Source organism: Strigops habroptila, chromosome Z (assembly GCF_004027225.2).
Source record: "Strigops habroptila isolate Jane chromosome Z, bStrHab1.2.pri, whole genome shotgun sequence".
NCBI lineage: Eukaryota > Metazoa > Chordata > Aves > Psittaciformes > Psittacidae > Strigops > Strigops habroptila.
This window is the reverse complement of record NC_044302.2, coordinates 73,031,784-73,048,224: the sequence shown is the minus strand read 5'-3', so window position 1 is coordinate 73,048,224 and position 16,441 is coordinate 73,031,784. Positions and strand designations below refer to the sequence as shown.

Below are 16,441 nucleotides of genomic sequence, written 5' to 3'. Positions count from 1 at the left end.
TTATGTGAAGCGGCTGCTTAACAAGTGAAATCACAATGCTGTCTGTCTTGTGATTGTAAATATGTCAGCCATAGTTTTAGCAGCACTTTTGTGGTTTTTCCAACAGATTTATGCTGGAATTTTCAGAGAATAAGGAGGACATATCACCCTGGTTTTCATGAGCTTAATCTACCTTGCTGTGTCCATTTCTGCAATAGCTGAGGATAGATAGACAATTTATATGTGTAGCCAAGCCTGCAGTGTGCCTACTGATTTGCAGGTTCAAATAATTTTTTGGTCAAAAGGGAAAAATGCATGATATTGAGGAAATGATTATATTTTCTTCTGTCTACCTAGATGAACTTGTAATGCTTTATCCTGTGTATCTAGTTGCAACCGTGCATGAAGTTTACATTTTCTAGTTTTAACAAAGGTATGTTGAAACTTTTAACTAGCCACCTAGAAAGGAGTTCTTTGTTACAGTTCATTGAACTAGTCCATCTCATTTGTGAATCATTAATGACACTGACTGCTTGGTAAATTTACTTTGGCTGTAAATCTATAAATGGCATGGGAAGATATGGTAGAATGATTTTTCATGCTTAGCTTTTAAATGAGAAAATCATGGTTTCGAGGAAGTTAGAGGTAAAATATATATCAACATTTTGGAAGGAGATACAGCAACCTTAAAAAGCTAACGTTTTTCATTCTGTAATTTAATTTTGCCATTGTTTCCTGTAGCTATATACTGCAGTGAGTGGGTATATGCAGTCATGCAGAAGTTGTCCACTTTGAGACTGTCCATTAGGGGAGAAGTTTTTTAAAGCTGCTTCTTGACAAGGCTTATTTACCGTGGTTTAAAGACAGAGTTTAAAAATCAAGTAGTTCAAAATGCATTTGATATTATTTGGGGTAATAAAGTGATCCAAAGTAGGAAACAGCAAGTCTGAAAATGATGAAGCATTTTCCTGAGGATGACAGCCTAGGAAAATGGACAGTTGTGTTTTCATAAAGATACAGTTACTCTAACTTCAAATACAAGGTATCTTGTAATTAGGCAAAGTAAATATGAATAGATTCATATTCAGAATGGAAGGACACTATTTGTTTTTTTCCCCTCATTGAAGGAGATGGCTGTATGGCAAACAGAGCCTTACTGAACTTTTTTCCATTAGGGCAGGGTAGGTATAAATTCAGGAATACACTGTGGCTTTGGCACAAGTGCATGGGAGAACTCCTATAACTACATACAAGCAATGAAATAAGTATCCCCACCCCCAAATTTCCATATTGTGAGAAATTATGATTTTCAAAATGGGGTTTTGTTCCGAAATAGGAAAAACAAAAACCAAAAAACCAAATACCAACCCTTTATAGAATAAAAACTTGAGGTAACTTTCACTCAGAAATTAAATTCTCTGTAGGAATATAGCTGTCACATAAGTTCTTTACTACATTTCACTATTTTGCTGTAGAAAGATTTGTAGGAGATCATGAAAAACTGAACAAACTCAGGCACTCAAGAGAAAAGCACAGAGCTTTGAGGTATTTCAAGACATGTTACTCCCCATTGCACAGTGAACTTGTATACTTCTCCATCAAAAAGAAAAATTGAGTTCTGAAACACTAATTCAGCAGCTCTCAGTTCTTCATGGTAGTCTGCAGTATTCACTAACTATATTTGCTAAAACCATGGGTAAGTTTACTACTTTAAATTAAGATGCAGTGTAAATAAGAACACACTGAGCAAAGTTCATTTTTAGTAAAAGCTCTACTAAGCTCACATGTATACCAGTCATGAATTTGGGCTTACTAGTTTTTGTTCTGCTAACAGTTGACTCAAAGCCAACCACACTAGTAATTTCATAGCAAAATAAGCTTGGATCATTATTTTCAAAGGTCTTTTTGCAAACCTGTAACAGGAATTTTTTTGCACTTAATTATTAGTTTGTATTTTGTCCTTAGATAGCCAGTTCAATTTATGGGTGTGGTAAAAGGTAACCTCTTATTTCCTAAGCATGCTGGATTCTTAGGATGTGTTTTGGACAATATGGACATTAGCATATATCAACTTCTGTCTCTATCTTTTGATAGCATTTTGGCTAATGCACAGTAAAAATAAATGCTCTTTTCCTTCCCTTAAATGCTCTGAAATAACTTAATTGCTTGAGTATGTTAGAAACAATAACCAGACAGAAAAGCAAAATCCCATTACATGTTGTATTGTAGAACCACATGAACAAAGAAACCAATAAAAATCATCACAGCACAAAAATGTAATTGCATGTTGTTCTTTTATTTGTGTCTCCACCCAGGGTGTAAACACACACACTGAGGCATTCATTTATCTCTACAAATCTCTAGCCTCACTACAACAATCATTAAATCCAGACTCAAAACTCTGGCGCAAGTGTGTTCTAGAAGAAATCTCTGAGATTCTTTTTTTTTTTTTTTATTTCTGTTTCTAATTATACTAATTCATACAAGCACTAGTAGTTTTACAGTGAAGGACAATGGCTGGAGCAGTCTTCTTTAAAGGCATCTCACAATAAGACGTTCTATCAGTCATGTTACTGAGTTACAATTATCCAGTTTTATTTTGTACCATGCACATATATCTTTCAGTTTTACCTTTTACATAAAAAAGAATTTTATTAAACAAGACAAATATAACTTACGATTATATGAAAAATAACTGTAACAAATCACAAACTTACACATACTAGTAGAGAAAAAAGGTGTACCTAATCCTTTCAAAATATTTTCATGGTATGCAACAGATGTCTTTAGAGCAAGTATCAGCCAGGTATACAGTATGGCAAATGGAGCTCATATGCGTATATGTTAGCATGTATAAATATGTAGAATACTCTGTAAGGTTTAGGAAAAACATACTCCCACTTTCTCTCCTCACCAAAGTGCTTTGTGTAAAAAAATATTACACAAGATGCTGCTTTCTGTGCAGAATAAAGGGATTTTTTTCTTAAATAAACCCCCACTCAGCTAATTTTAAATTGTGGTCCTTTTCTTTTGCTTTGTCTGTTCCTAGGAAATATATATGTATCTATTAAAAAAAAACCCAATAAAGTTTCACGAAAACAACAAGAAAGTGCTGTTTAAAAAAATCTGCTATGAAATTACACAGGTAAAATGGGGACTAAAAGTTAAAACGTAATTTTTGTACTCATTCACACCTCTTTAAAGAAAGTTGAAAACAAAATACAATGTGACAGATGGCCTTAGCACTGCAATACTTCAGCATCCGACATTAGTAAACCATAACGCCCTATATGTTTATGTGTATATATACATGTATATATATACATAGAAAGGGAGATCCAAATACACACATGCACTCTGACACACTCACACATGTACATATGCACTTCAAAACTATATTTTAAACTCCAGTGTAGATCCATTTCTAATGCAAATATAAATAGACTATTCGAGTCTGAAAACAAGAGAATTGTATAGAAGAATGATTGTGAATAACTTCATTAGAATATTGTTTCAAGTCCAAAGTCTAAAATAATTTCATCTCTTAGATATGATTCCCTTTAGAAAGTTAACAATCCAGCCAGTACAATAACAACACAAAAATCACTGAGGCATAAGTATTTGTGTATAAGTCAATAACTGGCATTACGCTATGTATTTTGACAAGCACCATTTTTCATTACAACCTGTGACAAAAAAAATTCCCTATTTTAATATGCAAACTACATGAGAATATGTGTGTGAAAAAATGGTTCTTTTTTACACAACTGTCCTCAGTGATATAAACTGATGCTTCAAAGTCAGTCTAACTCCAAAGAGAATAATCATGAAGAATCCCCTTTGATTAAGAAGTAAACAAAAGGCGTATCTTTTAACAGAGTGGTAGCCCACTCTCGTACTTAATTTGACTGTAATCTAGCTCCTTTTTTTAAGATTAAGGCTCACAGAAAGCTGTAAAGATATATATAATATATATTAAAGAAAGCATGAATGTCTTGCAAAAGTTTCTTTTTTAAAATGCAACTAACAAATCCCCCTTTTTGAATTCTGTATTCCCACTTTTGCTTTGGTCAGGATCTTTCATGATGCATAAGCTCGCTCTCTACTGGACAACTTGTACATTCAGATACAAGGAAAAGTATTTCAAAAGATTCAAAAGTCAAGGTTGTACACACCATAAAATCATAGACTATCAGGTTGGAAGGGAGCTCAAGGATCACCTGGCCCAACCTTTCTAGACTAAGCATGACCTAAACTAGATGTCCTAGCACACAGTCCAGCCAAATCTGAAGTGTCTCGAGTCAGCAGCAGTATTTTGGTTTTGTGCACGGCCACTGACAAATCCTGGACAACCCTGTGGTTAAAAGAACCTTGAAGGTTTTGTATATACAAAAGAACAAAACATAGTCCTACACATTTGAAATTGCTCAGGGTGCCTAATTACTCGTGCTGAACCAAGTTATGCATGTGCAGTGAACAAAGAATGGGCTTTAAGACAGCAGAAGATTAAAGCTTTATTAAAAAGCAAAACTCCCTGTCAATGGACTGGACTAGATCATACATTAATGCAAAAGAACTGTCTTTTTGCCTGTGTATGTATAGATGTGTAGGGAAGCCTGATGTCATTTAACCGAATGCTAACCACACATAGTAACAACTAGCACTACTATTGCAAGCTGAAGCAAAAGGACACATTAATGTGTGACTTGAGAAGCAGAATAGAAGGGCGAAGAATTTAGTACAGAATTATTTGTATTTAAACAGTATTAGTTCCTACTGTACATCATTTATGTGCATGGTTTATCCATATATTCTTTGCATTTATTGGATGAAAATATCTCCATTAAATATATAAGTACATATGCCTGTTTATAAGAATATACTTCATTAATATAAACCTCAAAGGGTTGCCAGTGTTTATAAACATCTGGATATAAATCCATCTATGCAACATAATGGCAAATTAAATTACTCAATTTGACTCAAATGGCATTCAACAACTCTCAAAAGCTTCTCAGGTTAAAAAAATGTTTTATAAACTTTTTTTATAATTCATTTTTCTAGATGACTAATTTCAGAAGCATTGTTATGGTCTAGCCTGTAAGAATGAACTTTGGATTTTTGTCCTTATTAAATCAAGTTATATGAATATTACGATGCACACTACACAGTAGGAAGTCTGTAAAATGGATAAACAGGAATTAATAACCTAAAAACTCAGTCTTGTAAGAGTTGCTCCCAAAGTATATAGGATCACAGTGATGACACATGTCCACTGCAAAATGCTGTTTTAAACTCATCGCCTTCTCTTTTCACAAAGAGCAACCTCATTAGCTTGCATTCTGGACTAAATTTGAGGACCAGAGCCTGACACTGAGTGGGAAAATCAAAACCACCAGACCAGTTCATTTTTACATCTCTAAATAACCAAAAGGATCATAGCAAACTTAAGAGTAGCTCTTCTTCCTGAAAATGTGTTATGGAAATGAAAAATGTTAGGGCAACAAAAATTTAATTGAATCAGTACAGATTGCTTTTAAAAAAATCTGTGGAATTTAAGGAATAAGCTTTTCTACAGGCTATTTTAAGCCTTTCTATGGAGTACTATAGCATATACAGCAATAAAGCTCTACAATATAATTAAAAATCAACAGAAAGTTAAAACATACTTTTTCTTATCTAGTAGCTGTGCTAATACGACCAAAGTCCATGTACCTTCTCATGTAGTGCATTTAACCCTTCTTATTCACTGCATAAAGCACTGGGTCAGAAGGAATATTGGAAAAATAGCAATGGCCATATTGTTTGTGTTTAAATGCAGAGAGAAGGAAAAGACACCTAAACTGAGGCTCTAAGAAATGCAGTACTAATGATCTTTGGCTCCAAACAGAAGCCACACCAATGCCTTCAGTGGGTACTGCCAGGATGTATGTCTTATTTCTCTCCCTTTTTGATGCCGGTGTGTGTTTAACTTTGGAAGCATCACATGTGAACAGGTTGTGCAAAAATCTGTGTGCCTTTGAAATGTTTGTAGTATGCTCTGGTTTACTTCATTTCCTTTTTTTTTTTTTAATTATAAAAAAATGGAATTTTCTAAAGCTGTATTCTTCAGTAAGTCCACCCATTCAGCTTGAAAGGACTACAGCCAACAAGCAGCTTTCTTATTCAGTCTGTGAATTCCCTTTGAGAAGTTAAGAAATTAAAAAGAAGAAAGAACAAAAAAGTAGAGTTGCTGTGCCACAGATAAAAAGAAAAGAAACAGTTGCTAAGTTTTTGGCAAAGCTTGCGTTCTTTAAACATTCTCCTTCTCAGTTGACTGCTTGATTGTATGATGAATGCTTGGTGACTGGTTTTTCCTCTCCGTTTTGTATGTATATCAACCCATATCCCCACACATACATGGCAGTTTCATGGAGAGAAAAATTTTGTAGAGGAATATCAGAAGGGCAAGATGAAATGGAATTGAGTTCTTGTAACTAGATTTATATTACTTTAGCCTTCAGTGTAGACAGAAGAAAGCTGGCTAGAACAACGATCCACTGCATTTACTTGTAGGAAACTGCTATCCTCTGGCATGCTGTGAGCTGAATCACCAAAGATACCTACCGACTCTGCTGGAAAGTCATGAACTGGAAAAAATACAAAAATAATTAATTAACTAGGATACCTATATAATGGAGAACGTCCTAATACTTACGCAAAGAACTGGAAATGGCTTTAAACCAAATAGACATACAAAACAAGACAATATAGGTATGAATTTAATAATTACACAACTTACTACTTACCAAGGGAGAAATTTCAGTTCTGCCACAATCAAGAATGAAGTACAGCAGATTTCATCTAACACTTGCCCATTAGGGTTCTAAAATTTAGCACCTACTGGGTGCTAAAATTGTGATAATTTTTAAAATAAACTTCATGCTTTTTTATTGAATTTCATCATACCCAACACATGATAAGAGGCAATAAAATACTGTGGGACTTATTTGCTGTAAAGTAGAACTCGGCACAGAAATCACTATCTTTTACAAGCAATAGTGGTAAGCACAAGAGTAACTGCAGAAAAACTCTCGTCTTTTGGATTACTTCTTTACATACTGCAGGATGGCTCTTTGAAGTTATATGTGCATTGGCTTTTTAACGCACTAATGAAAGACCACAACATAAGAGATATTTCAAAGCACAGTAAATCTTAAGTGAAATCATCCTGTGTGGAAAGACATTAAAAGATGTGGGCATCAACGGTACTTAGGTCCTGATTAGGCCTACTGTCTTGTGCTGATCCTCTGTACGTAGGTAACTTTCACCCTTCCAGACTACCATGCAAGCTCCTTATGTGCTTTTCAGCTAGGCGGAGATTGTGAAGTGTGCACAGAAAAGTTTGCACCCGGGCAGTTCTTGCCATGAAATGTAAACGAAATTCAAGACTGAGAAAAATCAAACATGAAAAAAATCAATGGTTTGAATCATCTCAAGTCCCTGCTACAATACTTACAGCAATGTGGAGTGGCTGCACAAGTATCACATAGGGCTAAACTGGCTTTTTCAAATACATGAGCTAGTGACTGACCCCCATAGGTTGGAATCTTGAGAAGCCCTCAACAGTGTGCTGTCTGCACACAGGCCAGATGTTACTGTGACCTATTGTGACTGGGTCTCAATGCAAACAACACCACAGAGGTCTGAAAACGATCTCTTCTTTCTGAAAAGTCTGTCGTGACAGGTCCTAGCTACATACATAGCTCAAGCAGATCTGTCGAAGTCCACAAACTGTACACAACCACCCACAAAGTGCCCAGCTGTCATTTACCTGCAATATCAGAGTGCGTTGAAAAAGTTCTATGGAAAGTGCCAAGTCCTGCCTGGTCCACTGATGTGGGAACTAAGCAGTCTTCAAAAGGAGGAACTGTATTGCAAGAAACGCTATCTTGTACATTCTTCTGAGTGTCAGCATAATGTGGAGGGCAGAAAGTCTGAAGCTGCCCATATAACCCTACAACAAGGAGAAGAAAGTGGTCAGTAAAAGACCTGGATATAGACACAAGGGATAGCATGTGTAACCATGGCCCTAAGAATGATAAAAACCTCAACAGCAGTAGCTCCAGTCCTTCAACTATTTTCTATCAACAAAGCAGCTTTGATATGAAGCTCCCTAAGATTTTCCTCCAGTTGCTACCAGTTCTGAACACAGTCCACTTCATGGATGTCCTGACATCCATGACAGCATGACTCATGAGAGGCACTGACTGGGTAGAAGCTGAAATTTTTAAGGGAATTTCTCCCTTTACTCTGCAGTTCTGCTATCTGAACTGGTACTCTCCAGATTTCACACTGGGCTGCTTCCTGAAGTATCTAAGAGAATGCTTAATACAGAATAAAAGAAGATAACTCCAGTAAGGTCTGCATAAAATCTGAGCATCTGTCACTAATGCCAAGACAGCTGGCCAATAGTGGGGCATGCATATGAGATCAGAAAGGCTGCCTGCTGACAATCCACAGGGCCTGCTGTTTCTAAGTACGTGGTGAGAGTCCAACCCACTCTTCAGTAGAAATGAGTCCACATGGAAGAGAACCAAGGCCATTGTGTTACATGACGTGAAAGATCCCCACCAGGGTTTTTGTTCTTTAAGTTTTTTTTTGTTCTTTAAGGTTTTTTTTTTGTTCTTAAGTGATTATTAGAGGTTTTTAAGCACTGAGTAAATTCATATTGAAATTCATGACAAAATATGTATTTATATAACCAAAACCACACTTCTTCATAAAACAGGGACATATATGCAATCTAAGAGGCAGAGACAGATGTTCTGCAGTAGATTGGCCTGAAAACTTTTCTCATGGAAGCAAGATCTTTTCTCCCCCTTAAAACTATGACTAGCATGAATTTTTTTCTGTGATGAATATATTATAAAAACATATTATAGAAAATTGAAAAAAAATCACACCACATTCTTTTACCTATAAAAGCCATCCTTCAGACTCCTGAGCAAAATGTCCAAAGCTTAGACTTAGTAGCAATTTTTTAATTTACAGAATTTACTATTGTCTTGATGTGCTATTGTCTTGATGAGGAATATGTTGTGTAAAACACCCCAACCCAAACAAACCTACCTACCTCAAATACCTTTATAGTGACAGTCTATGCTTAGAAATATGTTGTGAACATAAGAAAAAAATTTTCTGGATTGTGGCTAGGAGCTACATGTATTTCCGTTAACTTTCCTATGGAAGTGTGCATATGGGACTGTTGTTTGTTGAAGATGTACTGAGTGTTTATGTACAAAAAATGCATTTCATAGATAATAGAGATAGGGAAAGGAGAAGGACGCAGTGAAGAACATGCCGTATCACTTTTTCATTGAAGTGGGAGGAACAATGCATGATTTAAGAGTTTTATGATTCTTTTTTCCTTTGAGACTAAAAAACCAGACAAATGTTGGCATGCATAAGATGTACTTGAACTGAAAGAGCAAACTCAATATTTAAAAGCATCAGAATATGCCAGGACTATGGATGGACAAGACAGTCTGAACCTGCACCCAAGAACTCAGAAGAGACCTTATGGGAAGGTCTCTGAAACAATGGTGAGTGAAATATAGTCTTTGTATTTTATTTAGTAGCATCTCAAGACACTTCTGTGTACATACAATGAGATAAATGCTTGATTTACACAAATGTAACAAGTGTCTAGATTGGGCAAATAGTTACATGAAAGAACAACGAAACAATTGTCAGCGTAGTGTTGTGTCTGAAAACCTGCATGAAAAAAGAGTATCTTGACTTCTTACAGAAGAAGGGGAAAAAAAAAGAGAGAAGAAAAATAAAGAAAGAAAAACTCAAAAGCAGAAGCACAGTTCCTTTTCCACAGCAGGCACAATTTGCAGAATTTGTGCTCACTCTGGAAAAGCTGAACACTTGTAGATTTCGTTGTCTTCTGCAGAGGCTGTGGGAACTCTGCAGTGCTAGCTGTAAGATAATGGTTTCAATATTTTTTTTCTTTTAAAGTATAATTGCAACAAAATTGAGTCAGACCGCAAAGCATGTTAAGAATTTACAACTGTCACTCCTTAAATGTTCAGTCCTGACATTTAAGAATCAACTCTAGTAAAATTCAGTAAAATGAAAGAAAAAACAATAGCCTTCCAAAACTTGACTTAGAAGCTACATTGCTGTTGACAGTTTTTGCCTCCTTTGAAAATGCTTTTAAAATCAATAGGACACACTGTGCAAGTTTATTGTTGACTCAGACTAGTTACCAGAAACAACCATTTCAATCTATAGTGGTCTTAGCCAGCTGGCAAGACTCTTCAAGACACGTGCTGAAATGTCCTTTCATATTGCTCTGTGCTCATTCTCTAGTTCTGCCTTTCTCACAGCATCCTGTTCCCAACGCAGAACAACCTGGCAGTAACTTTGACTATCACTAGCTAAAGTCTGGCAGAAAAACTGCTTACCTTAGGGTTAAGCTATTGTGAGTCACATTCCCCGTGTTTGCTCATTCCTTACTTAAGCTAAAGAACATTGTCTAGCAAAGTCTTACAAGCTTTGATCCAGTGGTACATCAACCCCTATATTGCAGGAAGAACCAGGGAAGTGCACAAAGCACTTTCATTAACTGATAAACCCCCCAATATATTTTTAAGATAGAAAGAGAGAAAAGAAAAATAATTCAGCTTTCCTAGATACATGGTTTTTTCATGATTCAGGGTCAAAAATACCCATCTTATAAAATACAGAGCCATAAATAAACAGGGAGGAGCAGAACAGAGCATACATTGTTCTCTACCCCTCATTTATTTAGTACTTTGTCCGTGTCTGCAGTGCATCATGTCACAATGTAGAGGTCTTTGAACTGGAGCCCAAACATGATACGGCAAAATGTCCTAATTTGGTGTCAGGAACTATTCCCTTTATTCATGTGTTGCCATGCCCAAGACAATCTACACCACTGCTGAAGGTAAGATAACATGAAATCATATGCAATTCAGGCCTTAGATCCAGACTATAGTTGGCCCCTTGTTTGAGATTATCTGTTAGAGAACTACCTGTAGCTTCAGTTTTCTTGTTCTCATGCAGTACTGGAAAAATAAAAAAGGCAAATAGGTTGGCTAATGAAGTTCCAGCAACTGAACATTTCTTCTCAGGACTGCAACCTGGACTGTATCATTTGCTCTCTTGTTCAGCTATTTAAAATACACACATGCACAAGATTATGTCAATTGTGTTTCTTTGAATCAGTGCACTACAGCTAAGATCCATGATGTCAAGATACAGAATAAATAGTTTAAACAGTTATTTTTCTGTCATGATAGAATTATTTTCAGAGGAAAGTGAAATATTTTTAAATATGATTAAATAGCTGTATACTGTAAGAACCTCTTCTAAAAGCAAAAAGCTCTTGTTCTTTATCACTTATAGAGCCTTGTCTTGAGAGACGCTAAGCATCTGAAAATCCCAGGTACACAGCTATCTCAAATTTGCAGCTGAAATTGTGGTCCACATAAGTTTGTGATAAGGTCCTGATTCCATTGAACTGATGTGGACAAAGATTTCACTACAGATATGTAACAAATAACTGCCACAGTTATAGTTTCCATAAGGTAGGAAGTTTCTAATGAACATCTATTTCCTTCTAAGACAGTTCTCTGCCTGGCACCACGAAGAGAGAGTATTTTCTCATGAAAATAATCGTAAATGCTATTAAGAAATATACATCATGGGTGAGTAGTCTTTACTGCTATGGCACGTAAAATTTCCAGCTGTCTTTGGCTTGAACTACTTCAAAATAGTGTTCCTCTGCAGTACATTTCTACAGTGTCCACTAGGTGAATTACACAAACAAGTAATCATTTGGTACCATCTGAGTGTGAAGAACAAAACAAAAAGAAAGAGTAAGTCATACATATGAGCCACATATTGTACTGCCAGACTGACTTGCAAAGGTGAAAAAACAAAACAAAATTTGTTTATTTAAATCTGGTTATTTGTAATTAAAAGAAAACTGTTACTAGTAGAGCTGCCTGTATAGATACACTAGGATAGGTAACTCATATCAGCTAACATACATTTTTTTCAAATGGCAACTTTTTTCTTTTCCTGAAAATTTTGCATGACATTTTTATTTCTTCCATTACTCAGCCAGCATTGGTCATCAGCTTACCTCACAGAAACATACACCATGAGTTACAGGCACTATTTTAAAGGACAGTCAGACTTCTAGTGCAAAAACATTTGTAGTATTAGAAGCATCCAAAATCAAGCCAGCTATGTCCACGCCCAAAGAAGCTTTACCTCACTCTGTACTATAAGCACAAAAAGCTTGATCACTGCGGAGGATTTTTCTATTGCTGTTCTTTTCTACCTCACACATCTCTTCTGACTTGTCTCAAAGCAGCACCTTATTTTCACAGCTGCCTGCATGCTGCATATGCCTTTGTCTTCAGGTACCTGTGCTGAGATCCCTGTAGTTATTCTTGGCTGAAAAGAGTGACCAGTACAATACAGGTCCTGGGCCAACTGTTGCAGATTTCCAGGATCTGAACTCGCTTCTAGTCTGTCTGCAAACACATAGTGCAATGGCATACAACAGCATCAAGCTGGGAAGTCATCGCTCCAGTTTCCAGTTTCAGATTTACTGCTTATGGTAATCCAATTAAAGATACTAAGTCTAGTGAAAGGAAAAGAAAGGCTTCATTTCTGCAGCTCAGCGAGTCGTCTAACACCATAGCATCACTTCTGAATATTCCACACAGCAAAGGAAATTGTGAATTTCACAAGAAGAAGAAAAGGGAATATTTAGTCTATTATATAACATTAACTTAAAGCAATGAAAAGCCCTCTCTGACATTACTGTGTATCTGATGCTGAAAATCACTCAGAACAAACACTGAAATTTGAACTGTAGACAATGTTCTTCCAAGAAGAAGCAGCTTCACAATGCAAGTAGCTATTAGATATAAAAGGCTTGTCAGTCTTGCACCTCCTACATAATTTATCTCCAAAGGATAGTGCTCTGAGATCTCCATGAGCTTTTAAGATGCTTAGACTTTTAGTAAAGAAGTCTGTTGAGAACTTGCTTTCTTCAAATAGCTTTTGGGCAATGAAATTCTTTCTTCCTTAGGACAGCCAATTTAAATGGAGTTTACAAGCTTACATATTGAGACAAAAATGTCATCATTGTTTGGTAGTGGACTGAGCTGAAGTGGCTACAGCTACAGCACTTTAAATCTTGAAAAGGCAAGTTATGAACTGGAGGAGACAGAAACTAACAGAGCTTCCCGCAGACACTCCTTATGTACCAAATAATTTATACTGGTGAGATAATGCCATGGTGTTTTTCTACATTATACTGATGTGACTGAGGAAGATGTCAATCTTTGTATTGCTGGAGAAACTTGACCATGAACTCTTGAAATATTTCGTTTTGTGAGAGATAGTTTATCTAAGCCTTTCAAGCATACAGGACCAACAAAGCTTTCAGTGTAGCACATAGGAATGAGACAACTATGCTTAAGTTAGAGGGAGTACGTTCTAACAAAACACCTCTTAGAGTGACATTAGGTTACTTAATCTTTGAAAGAACATTCAATACCCAAATGTGGCTTTTGTATTGCAATGTATTATATCTTTCAAAAAATAGAATTCAGCCCACCTTGTCTTCCTACCATTTTTAAACATAGAGATCTTTGCATCTGCAACTTTCAGTTGCTAACTGTATGTATACAATTCCTGTCACCAATGTCTATTTTCAACATAGGTTTTCCTAAGACAGAGAGGCAAACCCAGTGAAGCTAACATGGGACTAAGGTATGGGTTTAAGGTCCAAGCCCTTGAGGTTATCCATTTTTTGATCCTCTCAGAAGATAGTAGTAAGCTCTATCTTAAATTTGGACGTGGAATGGGGCTTCAGTCCATATGTGGCGTTTGCCCAGATGAGGGTCTCTACTGGCCTTCTAATGGTGTTAATGACACATGTCTTTTGTCCTTTTAAATCCTCTTTGGACTGCAGGAGGGGGAGGTGGGAACACAGTAGCATTGCTCTGGCCTGCTCTAAAGAGGTGATGCTCCAAGCTGATGTGGAGCTAGCTGCCCCAGGCAGTGCAAGTCCTGTATGGAGCAGCAACTAATCTGAGGTGATCTGTGAGCTTCTGGGAGGCAGGATTCCTCGGAAACTGTTCAACTTCAGAGCAACTGCTTGTGATCCCAGTTCTACAATGCTTCTCCCATGACGATGAGAGGAAGAAGGTGGTAAAGCCATCTATGCGCTCAAAGATAACTTTTGTTCCAGGTAGAAGGACAGACCTTAATGTCTGGATGCCTTTCTGGAAGATGAGTTCTTGCCAAATATTCAGCAAAAAAAGGGAATGGAGTAAAATGTACTGTACTGTGGAAATAGGAAGGCTAACCTGATCCCTTCCTAGCCCCACATGCTAGGAATTTATTGGTTCTGCTCTGGCATGTCTTCACATATGTCATATGACAACAACGACGACAGCTCTGAAAATCTATCTGAAGAGAAACCTGTAACCCTGTATTAAGATGAATAACAATTATCTAAGCTAAGAATTTTAAGGCAGTATAAAGACAGGTTCCTGAAGGCTACTTTCCAGGGCTTTTCAAAAAGTGAGGTGCCTTAAAAATACCAGCACCATCCCTTGAAGAACTTACTTTGAAGCTTCAACAACAGTGACAAACAATTAACATGAGTGATGAGGATTCTTACCTTGGTTGTGGAGGCTATTTGTTTGAAAAGAAGGGTTTGTTGCTGGCTGGTATGTCTTTAGAGACATTGCTGCAGGCTGTTGAAGGTGGGGAGGTTGTGGCATCTGTCTCTGCATCATGTGGCGCGGAACTGAAATTCCCTGGGTGTTGATCTGGTGAGAAGGAGCTGGAGCAACAAACCTAGGGGTTCAGAATCACAGAACTGTAAAATACCCAATAGATAAGAGCTAAAGATTGTTTTTACTTTACTTACATCACTATAATGTTTAGCAGTTTGCATAGACAGAGACTTCCAAAAGAACAGTGTGCAGCCCAGATACAGAGAAGGCACGTTTTCAAATTTGACAACTGGGAAGTTAAAAGGCTGAATTGCACCCTTATCATGGAAAACTCCTTTTAACTTCTGTGGGTGGGTTTAAGTCTTAATAGGAGGAGATACCTCATGGGGAACCTGATTTTTGAGGCATTGCCAACTGTCTCATTGTAAGGCTTTTTATCAACTGTATCTGTCAGTCAATAGCTGTCCTTCCACACTAAGTGAGGGATCAGTTCTGGTCATTGGACTCTAATGAGTTAGATAACAGTTTGAAACTGTTTGAACTGGTCCAGGTTCAGGCTTCAAGTTCTAGAATTTTTTGTATGCTATACAGAGCTATTTCAAAATAAACAATCTGAAGTCAATATAATCTAAATAAAGGCCAGTGTTAAACTGATTCCAATGGGGCAGAGTCTCGCCACATCAAAATGTTGATCTGACCTCAAAGTATAAACTTACAAGCCTGGCAGAGGAGAAGAACCATTCAGACCAAACCTGGTGGTGCAGCTGCCACAGAAGTTCATCACTTCAGGGGTATGTTTTGCACAGTTCTGTCTGTACTGGCACTACAAGGTTACACACTACTTGGAGGATTTTACAGAGTTTGTAAATTTAAAATTTTTCTACATTTCCTTAAAATTGCATACCTCAGAGCACATTACAAATAGGTGCAACAGTAATTTTTGCAGATGAGGTTATAAGAGACCTGGTCTATGCCCTGGTGACCAAACTACACACTGGACTGATGGGAGCTGATTAGGGAACAAAAGCTCATCCTGGGCTCAGGAATCCTGAGGGTCACTTTCTCACCCATAGGAGGAGATTCAGGAAGGTTGACAAAACAAAGCCAGGCTATTTCTGCAAGAGGGTGTGTGAAAACTGATGTGGTATTCCTGTCACAAACCTGACTCTTTCCCCAATCCTGAAAGCAAGCTCGAAGTCTGTGCTGAACAAGAGCCCCCACCTACCCTTCTCTGTGGTGGGTGTGCTCAGTAGATGCTGCTAGGAGGGATCAGTGCTTGCAGTTAATACTGCCAGGATCCTAAAACTGATCCCTGTTGTTCTGAGGCTGGAACCTCAGTTCACTGGATTTCTTTCTTTTTAACCCAGTAATAAAGAATGGTTTTCCTGCAGAACTGTAAGGAAACTGTAATCTTAATGCAAATACAACAGAAGGTGCAACTGTGGCAGTAACACTGTATAACACCTCTGGACTTGGTCATTATACATGCTGTAGCTGCATCTCAGGACACATGAGATCTTTAATGCTGCAGCTCAGAATCAGTATCTGCCACACATCACCAGAATCACCTCCCTCGACCTGCTGTGATTATCTGTGTGATTATGACTTAATTTGAAACCTATTCACTATGTTTCTGGAAGATCCATAAATTACACTTGGAATATAGCTCTTTGAGAATTGCA

General features: G+C 37.2%; 1 protein-coding gene across 2 annotated transcripts in view; it reads right to left on the bottom strand.

Annotated features, from left to right (window-relative positions):
- Positions 1–2,185: 2,185 nt before the first annotated feature.
- The window catches only part of GLIS3 (GLIS family zinc finger 3), a 114,982-nt gene continuing 100,726 nt past the window's right edge, over positions 2,186–16,441 (bottom strand). For both annotated transcript variants that reach the window (XM_030470358.1, XM_030470359.1), the window contains exons 7-9: positions 14,702–14,880; positions 7,793–7,975; positions 2,186–6,608 (exon numbers count right to left, since the gene is read on the bottom strand). In XM_030470358.1, coding sequence (XP_030326218.1) covers positions 6,472–6,608; positions 7,793–7,975; positions 14,702–14,880 — 499 coding nt within the window. In that variant the 3' untranslated portion in view covers positions 2,186–6,471. The remainder of the gene's footprint in view (positions 6,609–7,792; positions 7,976–14,701; positions 14,881–16,441) is intronic.